General features: G+C 48.7%; 1 protein-coding gene across 1 annotated transcript; it reads left to right on the top strand.

Annotated features, from left to right (window-relative positions):
• Window positions 1-3009: 3009 nt before the first annotated feature.
• Window positions 3010-14575, top strand: RNH1 (ribonuclease/angiogenin inhibitor 1). Its single transcript, XM_030451547.1, is given in 13 exon segments — window positions 3010-3094; window positions 4669-4769; window positions 6368-6538; window positions 8264-8434; window positions 9373-9543; window positions 10367-10537; window positions 10926-11096; window positions 12012-12120; window positions 12122-12181; window positions 12813-12885; window positions 13310-13403; window positions 13836-14006; window positions 14398-14575. Coding segments are annotated over 12 exon segments (1536 nt in total). The 5' UTR covers window positions 3010-3094; window positions 4669-4683; the 3' UTR covers window positions 14486-14575.
• Window positions 14576-14959: the final 384 nt, after the last annotated feature.

The following is a 14959-nucleotide window of genomic DNA, read 5'->3' as shown; positions in this document are numbered from 1 at the left end:
TGCAAGAAATCCTGTGCTGCCCAGCCTGCATCATCTCCCCTGCCAGCCTCAGCAGGGAAAAATGGAGCTGCCCTGCCTCTTCTTCATCTGCATCAGCTGAACATCAATCTCTGTGGCAGAGGAGGGAAGAAAGCAAGTCACTTAATTCAGCCTGCAATCAGCATGCCATGCAAATCCTCAAGGAGTGGGACAGCTAGGGGGGGGATTGGGAGGAGGCAGGGTAGGGTTGGCTGCTGAGAAGCACTTTGAGGGAGGCACGACCAGGGGTGTTCCCAGGGGACCCTTCCAGCATCCACAGGAGCAGAGGGCTGCCCATGTGTTGGGTCTGTCCAACCAGCCTGTGATAACCCTGTTCACACACTGAGTTATTTACTTTATTCCAGCTCTGCACAAGGAGGTGTGCTAGGTAGTAAAGCTACAAAGTAAGCACACCTTGCTGGCAGAACAGGGATTCTTTTGTACAACAAAAATGCAAAATTACTTTACCCCTAAGTATATTGGTATAATCTGTCCACATGATTCGTTAACTAACTCTTCCCTTCCACTTAAAATGGAACCTTTCCACTAAGCGTGCTCAGAGGGTGGGGTGCTTTTGTGAGAAGTGGCTTCTTTCAGCCTAATGAAGGGCATTTTAGTATGGTAATGAGTTGAGTTCACAGTAAGATTAATAAGTAATTGTTTTCTATTGTGAACTTAGTGCTTAAGGCTAAAGAAATCAGCGGTTAGCATCTTCCATTCAACCCTTCTCCACATCAGAACGATCTCAGTGAATACTCTCTTCCCTTGGCCATGCTCCCCTGTCTAAAAAGGTCCCTCCTGGGGGGGTTACCCCCAGGTGAGGTGGCAAAGGGGCAGCAATGTGTGATCATCACTCCGTGCCTGAGCTTGCCTGAGGAACAGAGAAACTATTTGCAAACCCTGGCATCTCTATCCTTACTTTTACACTGCAGTGCCTCATTTTCAGACGGATCCTTCAAAGGCAACTCCTCCCTTGCTCTGCGCTAAACCCCGGTGAGTGGCTCCATGACCAAGAGTAAGAAGTTAAAGTTACCTTTGTCAGGGGGTTTCGTGGGGGTATTTGCATTGCCCGGTGTGACTGTGTGCAGAGTGGGGCTCTGTGAGCACCTGAAGAGCTGCCCTGGGTCGGGAAAAGCCGCCACAACCCAACCCTCCTTTCTCCCTCTGGCAGGCACCGTGTGTACAGCACCGAAGGCTGCGCAGGAACAGTCGCCGGAAAGCGTCAGCGCTGCGCTCCCTGCTCCCCGCACAGCCCCGGTACCGCCTGGGTGAGTATCGGAACTAGAACCGGGATCGCGAACTCCTGAGCCTTTCCCATCTGCTTACTTAGGAGAGGAGCACGTAGCTGCTTTAAAGTCTAAGGATTGTGGAGGCTGCTGTGTAGGGAACGGCTGGTTGTGCTTATTTGAATTATGTGAGGATCTGGTGCTTGTAGGAAGAAGAAACTGAGGGAGAAGCTCAGATTTTGGGGAGGAGGTGATGGGACTCAGTGTGTCGCCTAGAAAGCTCTCCCCACTTCAAAGCCTTGATTTGCTCTGTCGCGTGAAAGTGTGAATGAGCTTTTACTGGGACTAAAAGTACTGGGAAACCAGGGGGAGGCAGGGAACCAGAGGAGGAAGTCAGCTGAGCCGTGACAAATCCCTTCCAGTCCGGGACAGGCACTGGGACAGACGTGTAAGCAAGCTGCTGATGGCATGGGGAGAGCCCGGGGAGGGTGAGAGTCATCCCAGCAGCAAAATTCCTATGCACCCATCCCCCAGTGCTCTCCCGGCTTAGCTTCAAACAGCCTAAAAGGAGAGACCTTAAAAGGAGGTCCTGCTTGGTAGCTCATCAACGTGTTGTGTTAATGAGGGAGAGAAAATACAAGAGAAGATGCGTCACAGGCAGGACTGGTGAAAGGCTTGGGGAGGATGTACAGTTCCAGGTTCTCCAGCCTGGGCCGCATACGCAGCCATTGGCACGCTGGAAGTCGGGGAGATATTTTTGTTGTCATTCCCAGTTCAAACAGTTCCCAGTTCTGACCTTCCTGGGGCAGTACAAGAGGGTTCCTGTCTCCCATAGACAAGCATCCCCCCTTCGTGTTGCCCCTTCCCTGGGTGACCTGCGTGCATCCCCATCCCACTCTGGATCCCAGCATGGGGCAGGGGTTGTCCTCTCAGCCCTGGTGGGACCTTCCCGTTTAACGTGTGATCCTCCCTCCCATCCCTTGTGCACTCCTTGCTACAGAGATTTCCCTCTCTTCTGTCTTGTTTCCTGCATATCCTAATGCTCCTGGTAATGGGGGAATTGGGATGGATGGGAAAAAGAGGCAATAAGGGAAGGGGGGGGGGGAATGGAAAGAGGGAAAGAGGAGAAAAGGAGGGCAAAAGGGTTGAAAGGAACAAAAGAGGGAAGAAGAAGCAAGAGTGAGGAAAGGGAAAGAAAAGGGAGAGCACCGGAAAAAGAGGGAATGAAGAGAAAAAGTGAAGGGGAAAGAAAGGGAAGGGAAAAAGGGAGAAAACAGGGCAAATAGGTGAAAACAGGGCAAATAGGTGAAAACAGGGCAAATAGGTGAAAACAAGGGAGGAAAAAGGGGATAGCACAGGAAAAAGAAGAAAGGGGAAGTTGAGAATGGGAAGAGAAGAAAAAGGGAACCGATGAGAGAACAGGTAAAAAGTAGGAAAAGGATATAGAGGAAGCAGATGAAGAAACAGGGAAGCGGGAGGAGGGAGGAGAATGAGAGGGAAAAGAATGGAAAGGGAAAAAGAAGGGAGGAAATAGGGAATCAAGGTCAGGAAAAAAAGGAAAAGGGGGAGGCAGGAAAAAAGGACGAAAGAGGAAAGAGAAGAGGAGAGAAAGAGACAGAGGAGGAGGAAAGGGAAGAAAGAAAGGAACAGCAGGAAGCAACACAAACCTCCTTACCGCGTTCTGGACTTCGCCCGGCTCCTCCCCGCCGGGGCGGAACCGGAGCGGGGGGGGGGGGGGGGTGGGAGGGGGTGTGGAGCTGATCCGGGGTGGGACCGGACCGGACCCGGGGAGGCCGAGCGGGCAGTACGAGCTACAGGGCCCGGGATGAGGCGACGAGAAGGGTAACGTGGTGAGTTCCGGAGCAAAGTGTTAAATACGGTGCGAGGGCAAAAAAAAAAAAAAAAAAAAAGGGGAGGAGGAAAGAGAAAGGAAGAGGAAGTTTTGTGAGCAGAGGAGGCGGCTGCCTGCAACAGAGTGAGCAGGCAAGGAACAGCAGGAGTAGCCCCATGGCCGATGTGCCTGAGCTGGGAGATGATGGCACTCGGAACCGGGTTTCTTCAGCTCGCAGGAAACCGCAGAGCTGAGCTGTTTTGTTCTGAGGGAGGCAAACCAGGGACAAAATTCAGTGAACAAACTCGGGAGATGTGTGCTAAATTATGCAGTTGGTTTCCTTGGGTCGGCATTGATTTTTTTAACCGGGTGATTCAAGCCCCTCCACACGGTGCCCCGATGCCAACCCACGGAGGGTCTGGTCCGGGAGGTCCAGCAGCGTTTTGGAGTCTGCCGGAGGGTGCGCAGGAGCTGCGCTGATGCTCCGCTCCCTGTCCCGCCTTGCTCCGGGTTCCCGGCACCTCCTTCCTCCCGTGGCACTTCCTCTTCCTGCCTGGATCAGGGATTTGGTGTGGATGAAACTTGATAGGAGCTCTCATACCAAATTCTATGAAAAGCCTGATTTCGCTACCCCTCGGACCTTCGATTCTCTCCTCGACGGAGATGGGGGAGGCCAGTGATAAAATGCAGTCAGTAATTTTTTCTGTTCACAATCCAGTGTGGTAACTCAGGGTTTTTTGTTCGCTTTTTGTTTGTTTTTTTGTTTTTGTTTTTTTTTCCCAAATACCCTGTAGTCTGAGTTATGTTAGCAAAGACAGAATACTGAGACTACTTTTTGCCACCGACTGGAACTCTGTAGACTCAGCCTCCAGCTCAGGTATTTGCCTTGGTATATTTTTTGCATATTTATCTGGAGCTGCTGTGCTTACATAAGTTCAGAAATACAGTCTGACGGGAGGAAAAATAATCCTGTTTACCAGCTTTTTTGTACTTGGGTTTGCCCAACCAGAGTGGCCTTTCAAAGCTTGGATGTCACATCGTGGGTATGAATGTTTCTGCCATCCACCTGGGTTCCACTTCTCATGTACAGACACGTTGCTGGTAGGATTCTTAAGCTAAGCCTAGGCAGTTCTCATGGTAATCTTCCTCGTTCACCTTAATTCTCTCCAAGATACCCACATTTTTGGTATAGCTCAAGATCCCACAATCAGCCAGGGGTGCTACACTGGTATTGCTCAGTAGTGCAATAGTGAGAGAGTAACACTAAAACCTCTAAAAAAACTGTGTTCTGGTTAACATCCTTTGGAGAGGGAAGGAGGGGTGTATTATTCCTGCACAAGCAGCCTTCAGATATTAAGCTGTTGCCACATCTCTCCAAGATCCATGTGCATTTTGCCTCTTGGAGGGGGGAGGGCCTTGCTAAGTCCCAGACAAAACCACTCTAATGCTGCTGGCTTGTACTGGTGCTGGTAAAACACCATCTGTCCTCTTTATGTGGTGTGATCCATGGCTGAGAGCTGGGGAAGTTGAAGAGATTGTTGCTTCTCAGTTGATGAAAAAGAAAAAGTTTAAATTTTTCTTTTAAATTTTCAGATCTTAGCTGTTGAAATGGAGCTTGACATCCAGTGTGAGGAGATGAGCCCATCTAGATGGGCAGAACTTCTGTCCACAATGAAATCCTGCAAAGCCATCAGGTAGTAACTACTAATTGCATGTCATCCTTTCTAAGTAAGACATGTTGTGTTTCTCTCCAGTGTTTTTCAGCTGCAGAACTGCTCACCTCTGACTCTGAAATTGCACAGTAACAAAAATGGTTCTACCTCTTTTGCCCAGAAAATTATTTTGAGGAGGGGGTACCCACCCTCTTGCAAAGCTTTTTCAACCATGGCTGAACATCTTTTGAAAGGATGTAATGGTGCCTTTCTTCTATGGTGCCATAGAACTCAACTAGGTAATGCCTTTATCTAAAGGTGTCTCTGTGCTCATTAGGTTGCATGATCTTTAGGTTCTGGTTGTGTGCTATCAGGTATCTTAATTAAATGTAAATTAATACTCACACACAAGCTACATGACAGTAAATTCTGATTCTTCACTTTGCCTCCAAAAGTACATTCCTTTTGTTTTGGGCAAACCAGTGTGAGGGAACCATCTCCTGGGGTGTAAGCTATAGGATGGGGTTCAGAAGGGTGGCTTCCTCTCTCTTTTGGTTTGGGATTCCCACAGGATGGTATCATCTTCCTTGGGCTGGAGAGGGTGGGCTGCATCAAGCCAGTGATGGCTTGGAGGAAGTCAGGTTGAAACTGACCTGCTTTTGTTTTGCAAAGGAGCTTTTTGCTGGCAAGCTGCCTGAGCCTGAGCTTGACTTCTCCAAGTCTGCTTTGAGTGGCCGGGAATGCAGGGGGATGGTTCCCTCCTTGGCAGAAGCTATGCTGCTCAGAACAGGGTGGATGAGAGTGACTGTGGCAGGGTTTGTGTCAGTGTTGATCATGATCCCATTGGGACCCAACTCTTCTTGCCAGAGACAGAAAATTAGGAGCCTCCTAGAGCCACACTTCTGATACTGTCTAAGGAGAAATGAGTGGGCCACATCTGGCAGGCCTGTGCCTGAGGCTGCAGGGTTATTCCTGCCATTTTCCTTTTGCCCCATATCTTTTCTGCTTCCTTGGGCTCCTAAACCTTTCTTTATCTCTCCTTCCAATTCAGCTCCTCCCATCAGTGTAGCAGCAGCTGGAAAGATGCTGATGTTCAGTGGGCTCAGAGTTTGTGTGCTCAGAGTCGTGCTGGGGAGAGAGAGTGCAGCCTGGCACTCACCTACCTGAGACCAAACTGTCAAAACTTCTCTGGGGCTGGTTGAAGACACATCCTGGCTGCTCTTAGTGTAGTACCATATTGTCATCCTGTGAGCTTGCCTCTGGGGTTAGATGTGGATTCAGATGCTTGGTGGTTGGCTGCTGTTGGTGTTTAAATGAAGGTGAATCCTCCAGCTGAAGCCCTGCTATGGAGGGTGTGACTTGTCCTGTGCCCTCCTCTGCACAGCACAGAGGAGTTCATGGCTCAGACATCTGCCCTCCTGTGCTTGTGCTGCACCTCTGGAGAGAGAACATGGAGAGAGAGCTTGGGTGGTGTGGTGCATCACCCAGCAGCACACACACAGACTTCAGGAGGTATCCCAGGGCTGCAGGGGAATAAATCACCCACTTTGCTTCCACAGAGAATACTCCAGCCAGGGAGAGAAGATCAGCTCTGAGGACTAAAGTGTTCCTAAAGTGTTCCTTCTCTCCTCCTCTCTCAGGCTGGATGACTGCAATCTCTCCAGCAGTAACTGCAAGGATCTCTCCTCCATCATCAATACAAATCCATCGCTCACAGAGCTGAAGCTGAACAACAACGAGCTGGGAGATGCAGGCATTGAGTACCTCTGCAAAGGATTGCTGATGCCAACCTGCAGCCTCCAGAAGTTGTGGTAAAGCCCTGGGGGTTCTCTTGCTCTAATTTGCTTGCAGGCTGCTGCAGGTGAAGCCAGGAGGCAAATTAGTATGGGATGACATTAGGAGCCACTATCTCAGCAATTACCTTGGTCAGATGGTTGGAAAACTCCAGAAGTTTATAGTTAAGTGGTATATTCATTGAAAGAACTCTGGATGATCAGTCTGTCATCCAGCACTGAGAGAAGCATAGCTGATGTTCTCCCAGCCAAGCAAAGGTTTATGGAAACTTCCTTTGGAAGAGCCAGCAGATCTTCCCCTGGCCCAGGCAGCTGGATGGTCTGTTTAGAGCAGTTTAAACACAAGAGATGAGCACAGAGGGCCCCACTCTGCCATTAGTCCATACTGACATGTCACCTGGCATGACATTTTCACAAATGCAATTTTCAGAGAGGTTTTCTGTCAGTTCTAAGCACAGAACTTGGTGTCTCATCCAGTTTGCTCCTTCATCTAGAGGCCAAGCAAAAGTGTATTCTCCTGAAGTGTATTCTCAGAAGTGTTTCATGAGCTGTGAGTCCTTTACCCCACTGGACTGGCTCGAGCATCATCTGCTTTGGGCAGGGCCAGCTTCATTCAAACCAGCATGCTTTTCAAAGGCACCAGCACCACATCCAGGGGCTTCCCTCAGGAACCACAGTGCAGAAGCTTTAATCAAAGGCAGCAGCTCCTGCCCTGCTGCTCAGTGACTGAAAATTGATGCTACCTTTTCTGGACATCACCAGTATCAGCAGGACACTGCAGTACTTGAGCTACTGAGATGTGTCCTGAGGATTCTACACCCTACCTAGTAAAAATAATTTTCCTTTTGGATCAGATATTCCTGCTTCAAAGTCCCTGTGACCCCTGCAATGAGGAATCCCTGACAAGTTGAGGGAAAGTTGATTGTAAAGATCTCTGATGGTCCTTCAAGAAACTGACTATGATGCTCCACAGGAAAATAAACACAAGTAGTTTTTCAGAGAGTTTGTTCTAAGCTTCAGACTTTTCCAGTTGCTCTAGTAACAGCCTGGATTGAGCTGTTTCAGTAGTGTAGAAACATAATTGTTCATTTCTGGGGTTCTAGTAAGGTGCCTTAGGGAATACTAGAGTGATCAAACCTAAGTCAAACTTGGTACCACCATGCATAACTCTTCTCTGTTGCCAGAAGTTCTCTGCACCCCACAGCAATACCAGCAGTGCTCCTGTGCTGCTTCTCTTACCTTAAGTGCTGAAGGATCAGCTTCATAGATCCTTCCTGGAGTAGGAAGGATCTAAACTTCTAAGTGATATCTGGGGGCTTAAGTTAAATGAGATTTTTAGTTCTATATACTCTGGATCACATTTCCAGAGAGGGCAATAAATCACAAAGTGATTGCTTTATCTCTGAGATAAGCCTCATGATGATTAAAACCCTTCTATAAAGCAGTTTTAGTGCTATTTAATGTAGGGTGGGATCGTCCTGATGGAGGTCCTGTATGAGTCCTACACTGAAGGAAGCATGGGAGCAATTGTCTGTGCTAGAGGTGTCATACTAGTTGATAAAATATTTTGGCACTCCTGTAAAACAGTGGCACTACCCTGGACATAGGGCATCCAGAGGGTTATGCACTGCTAGTGTAATGGTGCCCTTTCCAGGCTCAAACATCAGCAGATGCTCCTCTCAAAGAAGAGCTCTGTAATTCTGGGGTTGCCTCACCCCAGCTGTCTCTGCCTCTCTCATTTAGGCTGCAAAACTGCAATCTGACAAGTGCCAGCTGTGAGACCCTCAGCTCCATCCTCAGTGCCCAGCCTTCCCTGACAGAGCTGTATGTAAGTGATAACAAACTGGGGACTGCTGGAGTGAAGGTTCTGTGCCAAGGGATGATGAACCCCAGCTGCAAGCTGCAGAAGCTGCAGTAAGTATTGGTCATCAGACAGGTCCTGCTTGTTTCTCACGTGAGACAACCAGGAGTTTGTTGCCAGGTGTGGATTTCTTCTTGTTTTATTTAGTTGTCATGCTTATTCGTGTTGGTTGGTCTCCTGAGTCTGTAAGAGCTGGGTGTCTGTTCCTGTAGGGTTTTTGTTCAGCCCTCCTGGCAGTGGGCTCTGTTAATGGCCAGGGAGAGCCCGATTCTGCTGCACTTGGTCCTTGTTTTACAGCTGCATGGAACCCAGGTCTGCTCAGAGCCCCCAGCTCCTCCTGGGAGGGCTGCATTGCAAAACTCAGTCAGGAGTGCATGGGTTTAATTTAATTTCTTCATCATTTAGTTTTTGCCTGTGTTTCCAGGACTCCTCATGGGAGGATGGTTGCAACCATCTCCTATGGTTGCATCTCTGTTATACTGCTGTGAATCCAAAGTACCTTTCCTGAAGCTCCAGGTCTGCTCTAGCTTCACCAAAGTCAATTACACAGCTTTTCATTAAAAAAAAAAAATAATCCAACCTAAAAAACAATTTCATCTGTAATAACAATAATCTCAAGAATCACTCAACAGTTTTCATAACTAAGCAGTTATTAAAATTCGTGTTAGTAAAACTGAACAAGTGACAATTAAAGTGTAATACCCATTATTACAATTCAGTATTTCATCAGCCTGGTGTAAAAATGGGGTGGGTGGTTAAGTCTTGCAAGGGTCCCTTGGGGTCTAGTTTGAGACTTAATGCTTCCTGAAATGAACAGGGAGATAGATGCTGTTAAAACCTTTTGTTACCTCTGTTTTCATGCACTGCCTGGCATCAGCTCTCGTTGGCATCTTTTCTGCCCACCTCTAACAGGCTTTGCCCAGCTGGTGTCCTGTGGATAGCAGGGCACTGTGACAGTGGTTGGGTTTCCTCTTGACTTCTTTCCTCACAGGCTGGAGTATTGTGAACTGACAGCTGATATTGTGGAAAGTCTGAACGCTTCTCTGCAAAGCAAGCCCAGCCTGAAGGAGCTGAGCCTGAGTAACAACACCCTGGGAGACAGAGCTGTGAAGCAGCTGTGCCAGGGACTGGTGGAGGCAAGCTGCAGCCTGGAGCTCCTACAGTAAGGAACAACTGCTTGCCCCTAGCTGCAGCTCATCCTGCTAGCCATGATATCCATAAGGCAGGAAATACTGTCAGGAATGCTCGAAATTTAGTCCAGTTTTCTTTGCTGGGTCAGATTCCTGTAGCTGGAAACTGTAAGCAAAGTCTGAGGCTTTCGTTTTTTGCGGAGTTGACTTTTAGCATATTTTTTAGCGTCTTTTAGTGTATGATTCTGAGCTGACTCTCATCCCTGTTGGTACAGTGTCTGTGTCCCAGGTTAAACCTGCAGTCACCAGAGCTGAGGGGTTGGCAGGATCTGAGCAGAGAAGCAAATGCCCTCAGTGACTCCTGTTCTTACCCCTGAATTATCAGTCAGCTGAGTTCATTTATTCAAACCCCTCTTTTGCTTCAAAATAGAGATGCTGGGTTTGACCTTCTCTTTGGAATAAAGTGCCTGAAGGGGTTTATGGAGGAAGGACAAATGATTTAATCTTGTCTCTGTGATCCAGCTGGGGTTGTCTGCCAGGGACTCACTGTAATACAGTGAAAAGTTCCTCTTGAAAAGGACAGCTGACAAGAAGGGGGAGTTTGGTTTGTATTAATGGATGTGGATGGCTAGATCAGAGGAAAAGTGCCCTCCAGCATCAGGGACTTCAGCAGCCATGTGCTGCCTCACCCAGAGCCTGTCTCTGATGCCTGTACCATCTCTGAGCCTGGCAGGGTCTGGCAGTGACTTGCAGCCCCTTCTCAGTCTGACCTGGGGGGGTTGGGCTCTGTCTAACACAGCAGGGCTGGAGCAGCAGCTCCAAATGTGCTTTTTTGTTTGTTTGTTTTTCCTTCAGCCTGGAGAACTGTGGCATAACCAGTGATAGCTGCCAGGACATCAGTGCTCTTCTCAGCACCAAGTCATCACTGAGAGACCTCTCTGTGGGGGACAACAAGATTAGGGACTCTGGTCTGGCTCTGCTGTGCCAAGGACTTCTGCATCCTAACTGCAAAATTCAGAAGCTGTGGTAAGAATTGGCAGTGGTTACTTAAGTCCCTCTTGCAGCCTTTGAGCTGTCTGCTTTGTGATGCTGGTTTGATCCTAAGCAGAAAGGTTCTTAATTACACCACCCTAGAGAAACAAGAGGTGTCTCTGCTTCAAATGAGCTGCTTCTTAAACCAGGTGGAGGACACCATGAACAAACAGAACTGCATTGGAAATCTCTGAGATCAAACTCAGGGTAGAGAGTGAATGGAAATTGTGTTGGCATTGTCTTGGCTTCCTGTTGAGTTATCTGTCCACTAGAATTCCATGTTCCTATATCTTTTTTGTCTTACAAATAGAGCTTTTGGTGCAACTGATGGAAATGAAGGAGAAACTTATTTTATAAAACAATATTTTGTTTTTCCCTGCAGGCTATGGGATTGTGATCTCACAAGTGCTAGCTGTAAAGATCTCTCCAGAGTCATCAGTACAAAAGAGACCCTCGCAGAGATCAGTCTGATAGACAATAACCTGAGGGACTCAGGAATGGAAATGCTTTGTCAGGCTCTCAAGGATCCCAAATCTAAGCTGCAGGAGCTATGGTGAGCTGCTCTCAAGCTTCTCAGAACCTTTGTCTTCTTTGGAGACCTCACTGAAGAAAATGTAGGTGAAAGTAATGCTCACCAGATAGGGTCTCAATTGTGGTGGTTCCAGGAACAACTTATTCCAGTTATTTATCTAAAGGATTTAGATTTGCAGGAGGGTAACAAGTTTGTGTTTTTAAACTTGTAGACACTTTTAAGATCAGCCCATAGTCCTCCTGTTATAAGCAATAAAAGACCAAGCACCACTTGCAGAGCTATTGGTCTAAAATACATTTTATCATGCAACAAATTGTCAGCTAAGGACCCTTTTGAAGTTTGGAATGCCTTCATGTGATAGCAAACGAGTGCTGTGATCAGATATCTCAGGTCCTCCTTTGGATCCAGGCTCTCCTGGCCAGTGAGATGAAAGAAGGCTCTAATGCCATGAACCATTCCTGGCATCCTCTGCTATCAGTTACCCTTTTGGGCTGGGATGCTCTGGCTATCACATGGGCTTCAGAGGAGAATTGTTCTTTCACTTTTAAGGAGTAGCACTTGAACTTTCCTACATTGCCAGTTCATTTTCTGCCCCTGGCTGGGTTCTTGCCCCTGCCTGGTGGTTTGGGAGCTGGGGAGGTGCCCCAGGAGGGCATGGGGGGGACTAAGAGGGACTTTGTCACTGACCATTCCTCTGCTTTATGGGCAGGTGTTTTTCCTAGGTGCACACCCCAAGGCAGACATCCCAAATATAAGAGTGGGAAAAGGGCTTCTTAGAAAGGATTGAACAGATGGGGGGTTGAGAAGGAGTACAGTGATTGTGGGAAGGGCTTTGGTTCCTCTTTTCCCACTATCTGGGCTCCTGTGAAGTAGCTGTGAGGTGGAAAGCTGCCTGATAAATTCCTATCCAGATCTCCTGTCACTTTTCCCTTGCAGGATTAGGGAGTGTGGGCTCACAACTGCTTGCTGCAAGGCTCTCAGCTCTGCTCTCAGTGTCAACAAGCACTTGAAGGTGCTGCATATGGGAGAGAACAAGCTGGGAGAATGCAGGGGTTGGACTCCTGTGTGAGGGATTGCTGCACCCAACTGCACCATCCAGTCCTATGGTAAGGGTCACCCCCAGGAGCCTCCCTCCCTTTCCCTCCTTTTTTTCCCCTTTCCCTCCTTTTCCCTTTCCCTCCCTTTTCCCTTTCCCTCCTTTTTCCCTTTTCCCCCTTTTCCCTTTCCCTTTCCTTTTCCTCCCCTTTTCCCTCCCCCTTTTCCCTCCCCCTTTTCCCTCCCCCTTTCCCTCCCCCTTTTCCCTCCCCTTTTCCTCCCCTTTTCCCTCCCCCTTTTCCCTCCCCCCTTTTCCCTCCCCCTTTTCCTCCCCTTCCCTCCCCTTTTCCCTCCCCCTTTTCCCTCCCCCTTTCCCTCCCCTTTTCCCTCCCCCTTTTCCTCCCCTTTCCCTCCCCTTTTCCCTCCCCCTTTTCCCTCCCCCTTTTCCCTCCCCTTTCCTCCCCCTTTTCCCTCCCCTTTTCCCTCCCCCTTTTCCCTCCCCCCTTTTCCCTCCCCTTTTCCCTCCCCCTTTTCCCTCCCCCTTTTCCTCCCCCTTTTCCCTCCCCCTTTTCCCTCCCCTTTTCCCTCCCCTTTTCCCTCCCCCTTTTTCCTTCCTTTTTCCTTTTTCCTTTTTCCTTTTTCCTTTTTCCTTTTTCCTTTTTCCTTTTCCTTTCCTTTTTCCCTTTCCCCTTTCCCTTCCAGAGGAGGATGGCAATAGGTGGTAGCATGGCAGTTTTTTGCTCACAAACTGATATTTTAACTAGCCCACTGGCAAGTAAGTGGAATGCACAAATGTTTCCATGTCCCCTGTCACTCGTGGTCTCTCGTCACCCTGTAATGGTGCATTCACAGCCAGACACCAGTGTGCTCCCAGGCACAGAACTGGGGAGTTCATGGTGCAGGGGACCCTCAGGGTCTAAAGCCAAGTCTGGGGAGAGGCTGGAGGGATCTCTTGCTTTGCTTTGTGAGCAGATCACTGCAGAGCTTCCCATGCTCTTCTTTGAACCCCAGGGCCTCTCTCAGGTGGGACACAGAGATGGAGGAGTGACAGTCCAGTTCTGCTGTGTGAATTGCTGTGCCTGCCAGGTTCAGGGCAAAGCCTGCCTGGATTCACCACTTGTCACCTGCTTTCCAAAGTCTCTGTGGGTGCCAGTCCTGGGGCAGGATTTGCCTTCAGCATCTGCCTGTTCCCTCCCCAGGCAGGCACCAACATCTGGCCAGCTGTGGCTTTTGTGACACTCAGGACACTCTGATTGTCTCCTCTGTGCCATCTGACCAAAGCCTGGAGCTGCAGTGAGTAGGCTGAACAGATGAATCAGTGGAGACATCAGTAAAACTGGAAATGCTGAACCATTTAAAGCTGCTCAGCCCTCAGTTTAGAGGCCTCAGTTGCTTTTTTAAGAGAATGGTTGCCAGTCTCAAGTGACAAACTTTAGATATTATTTATGATCAGTTTAAACCAAAAGGGTTATGCATGGTGTTGAAGTTGGGGATATCTTCTTAGGATTCTTTTTCCCCTGTCCCCACATACCATTAAGCTTTAGAGGGGACTTTTAGTCACCACAAGCACTGCTGTCTGTGGGAAGACCATGGAGCAGCCCCTGCTCCTGCCTTGGAGATGGGAACCTGATGGGGACCTCTGGGCTGTGCCTGCTGCCTGGCTGGGTCTCTGGAGCCATCCCTGCCTGCACTCACCTTTCCCTCTCCTCCATTCTTTCCCTGCAGGCTGGGTAACTGTGACCTGACAGCATCCTGCTGTGCAGCCCTGGCCACTGTCCTGGTCACCAAGCAGTGCCTTACTGAGCTGGACCTCAGCTACAACCCCCTGGATGATGCAGGCATCAGGAAGATCTGTGAAGCCTTGAGGAATCCCAGCTGCAACCTGCAGCAGCTGATGTGAGAGATGTTTGGGGTTCTGCTGCTGCTCCCTCTCTCTGCCAGGGGGTGGGGGTCTGGGAATTGCACCGAAGGGCAGCAGTGACCCAGGGGGTGTTAAATTCCACCTGCACTCCTTGGCCTTTCCCAGGGATGCAGACATAGACCTGGATCTGCTTTGGTCCATAGGGCCCAAGAACAAGGAGGGGGTGGTGCTGGGGAGGGAGAAATTGGGTCCTATCCTATAAGGCATGTTCCTGGCATGTTCCTGGCATGCTGGAAGGCATGTTTGTTTCTCTCCAACCTAGACAGGGCCCTTCCTGTTACATGATCTTCCCATAGCAGCTATTTGTGCATCTATCTTAATGGGACGATGCTCACTAAACCAGTTTGCCTTTTTGTTTGGGTGCAGTTTATATGACATTTTCTGGAGTTCTGAAGTGGATGATGAACTGAGAGCCCTGGAAGAATCCAAGCCTGAAATGAAGATTATTTCCTGAGAGGTGACTGTCTGCAGAGCAACATCAAAGCAGTTTCCTCTTCTTTATATGAACTTCTTAATCCATAAAGCTAATTAACTTCATAGAGAATTTGCTTGTACCAAAACCATTTGTGGATTCCCTGAGTGGGTGTCTGGGAAGCTGATGAACCTTCTGTGCATCTCTGGATGCACTAACCCAGAGGCTTAGGAAAGCATTCCACATTTTCACTACAGCATTACAATCCCTGAAATAAACAATTACTGGGCAGCTTCTAGAAGTGGGTTTCTACCCTTTAGGAACTCTTCAGTCCTCTGATTGTTTCTAATGTATTAGTGAGGCTTCAGAGAGACCTCCCTTCCAAAGGCAGGGGAGCTGCCTACTGTATTATTACTGGACAGTGCTTTTTCACTTTGTAATGTAAAATGAAATTTTTTTTCCTGCCTTTCCCTAGAAGAGTTCTTAGAAAAGCAATGCTGGCCAAGACAGTAGAGA

The sequence above is a fragment of the Calypte anna genome, chromosome 5 (genome assembly GCF_003957555.1).
Source record: "Calypte anna isolate BGI_N300 chromosome 5, bCalAnn1_v1.p, whole genome shotgun sequence".
In the NCBI taxonomy this organism is placed as follows: domain Eukaryota; kingdom Metazoa; phylum Chordata; class Aves; order Apodiformes; family Trochilidae; genus Calypte; species Calypte anna.
This window is presented reverse-complemented; position numbering and strand designations above follow the sequence as displayed.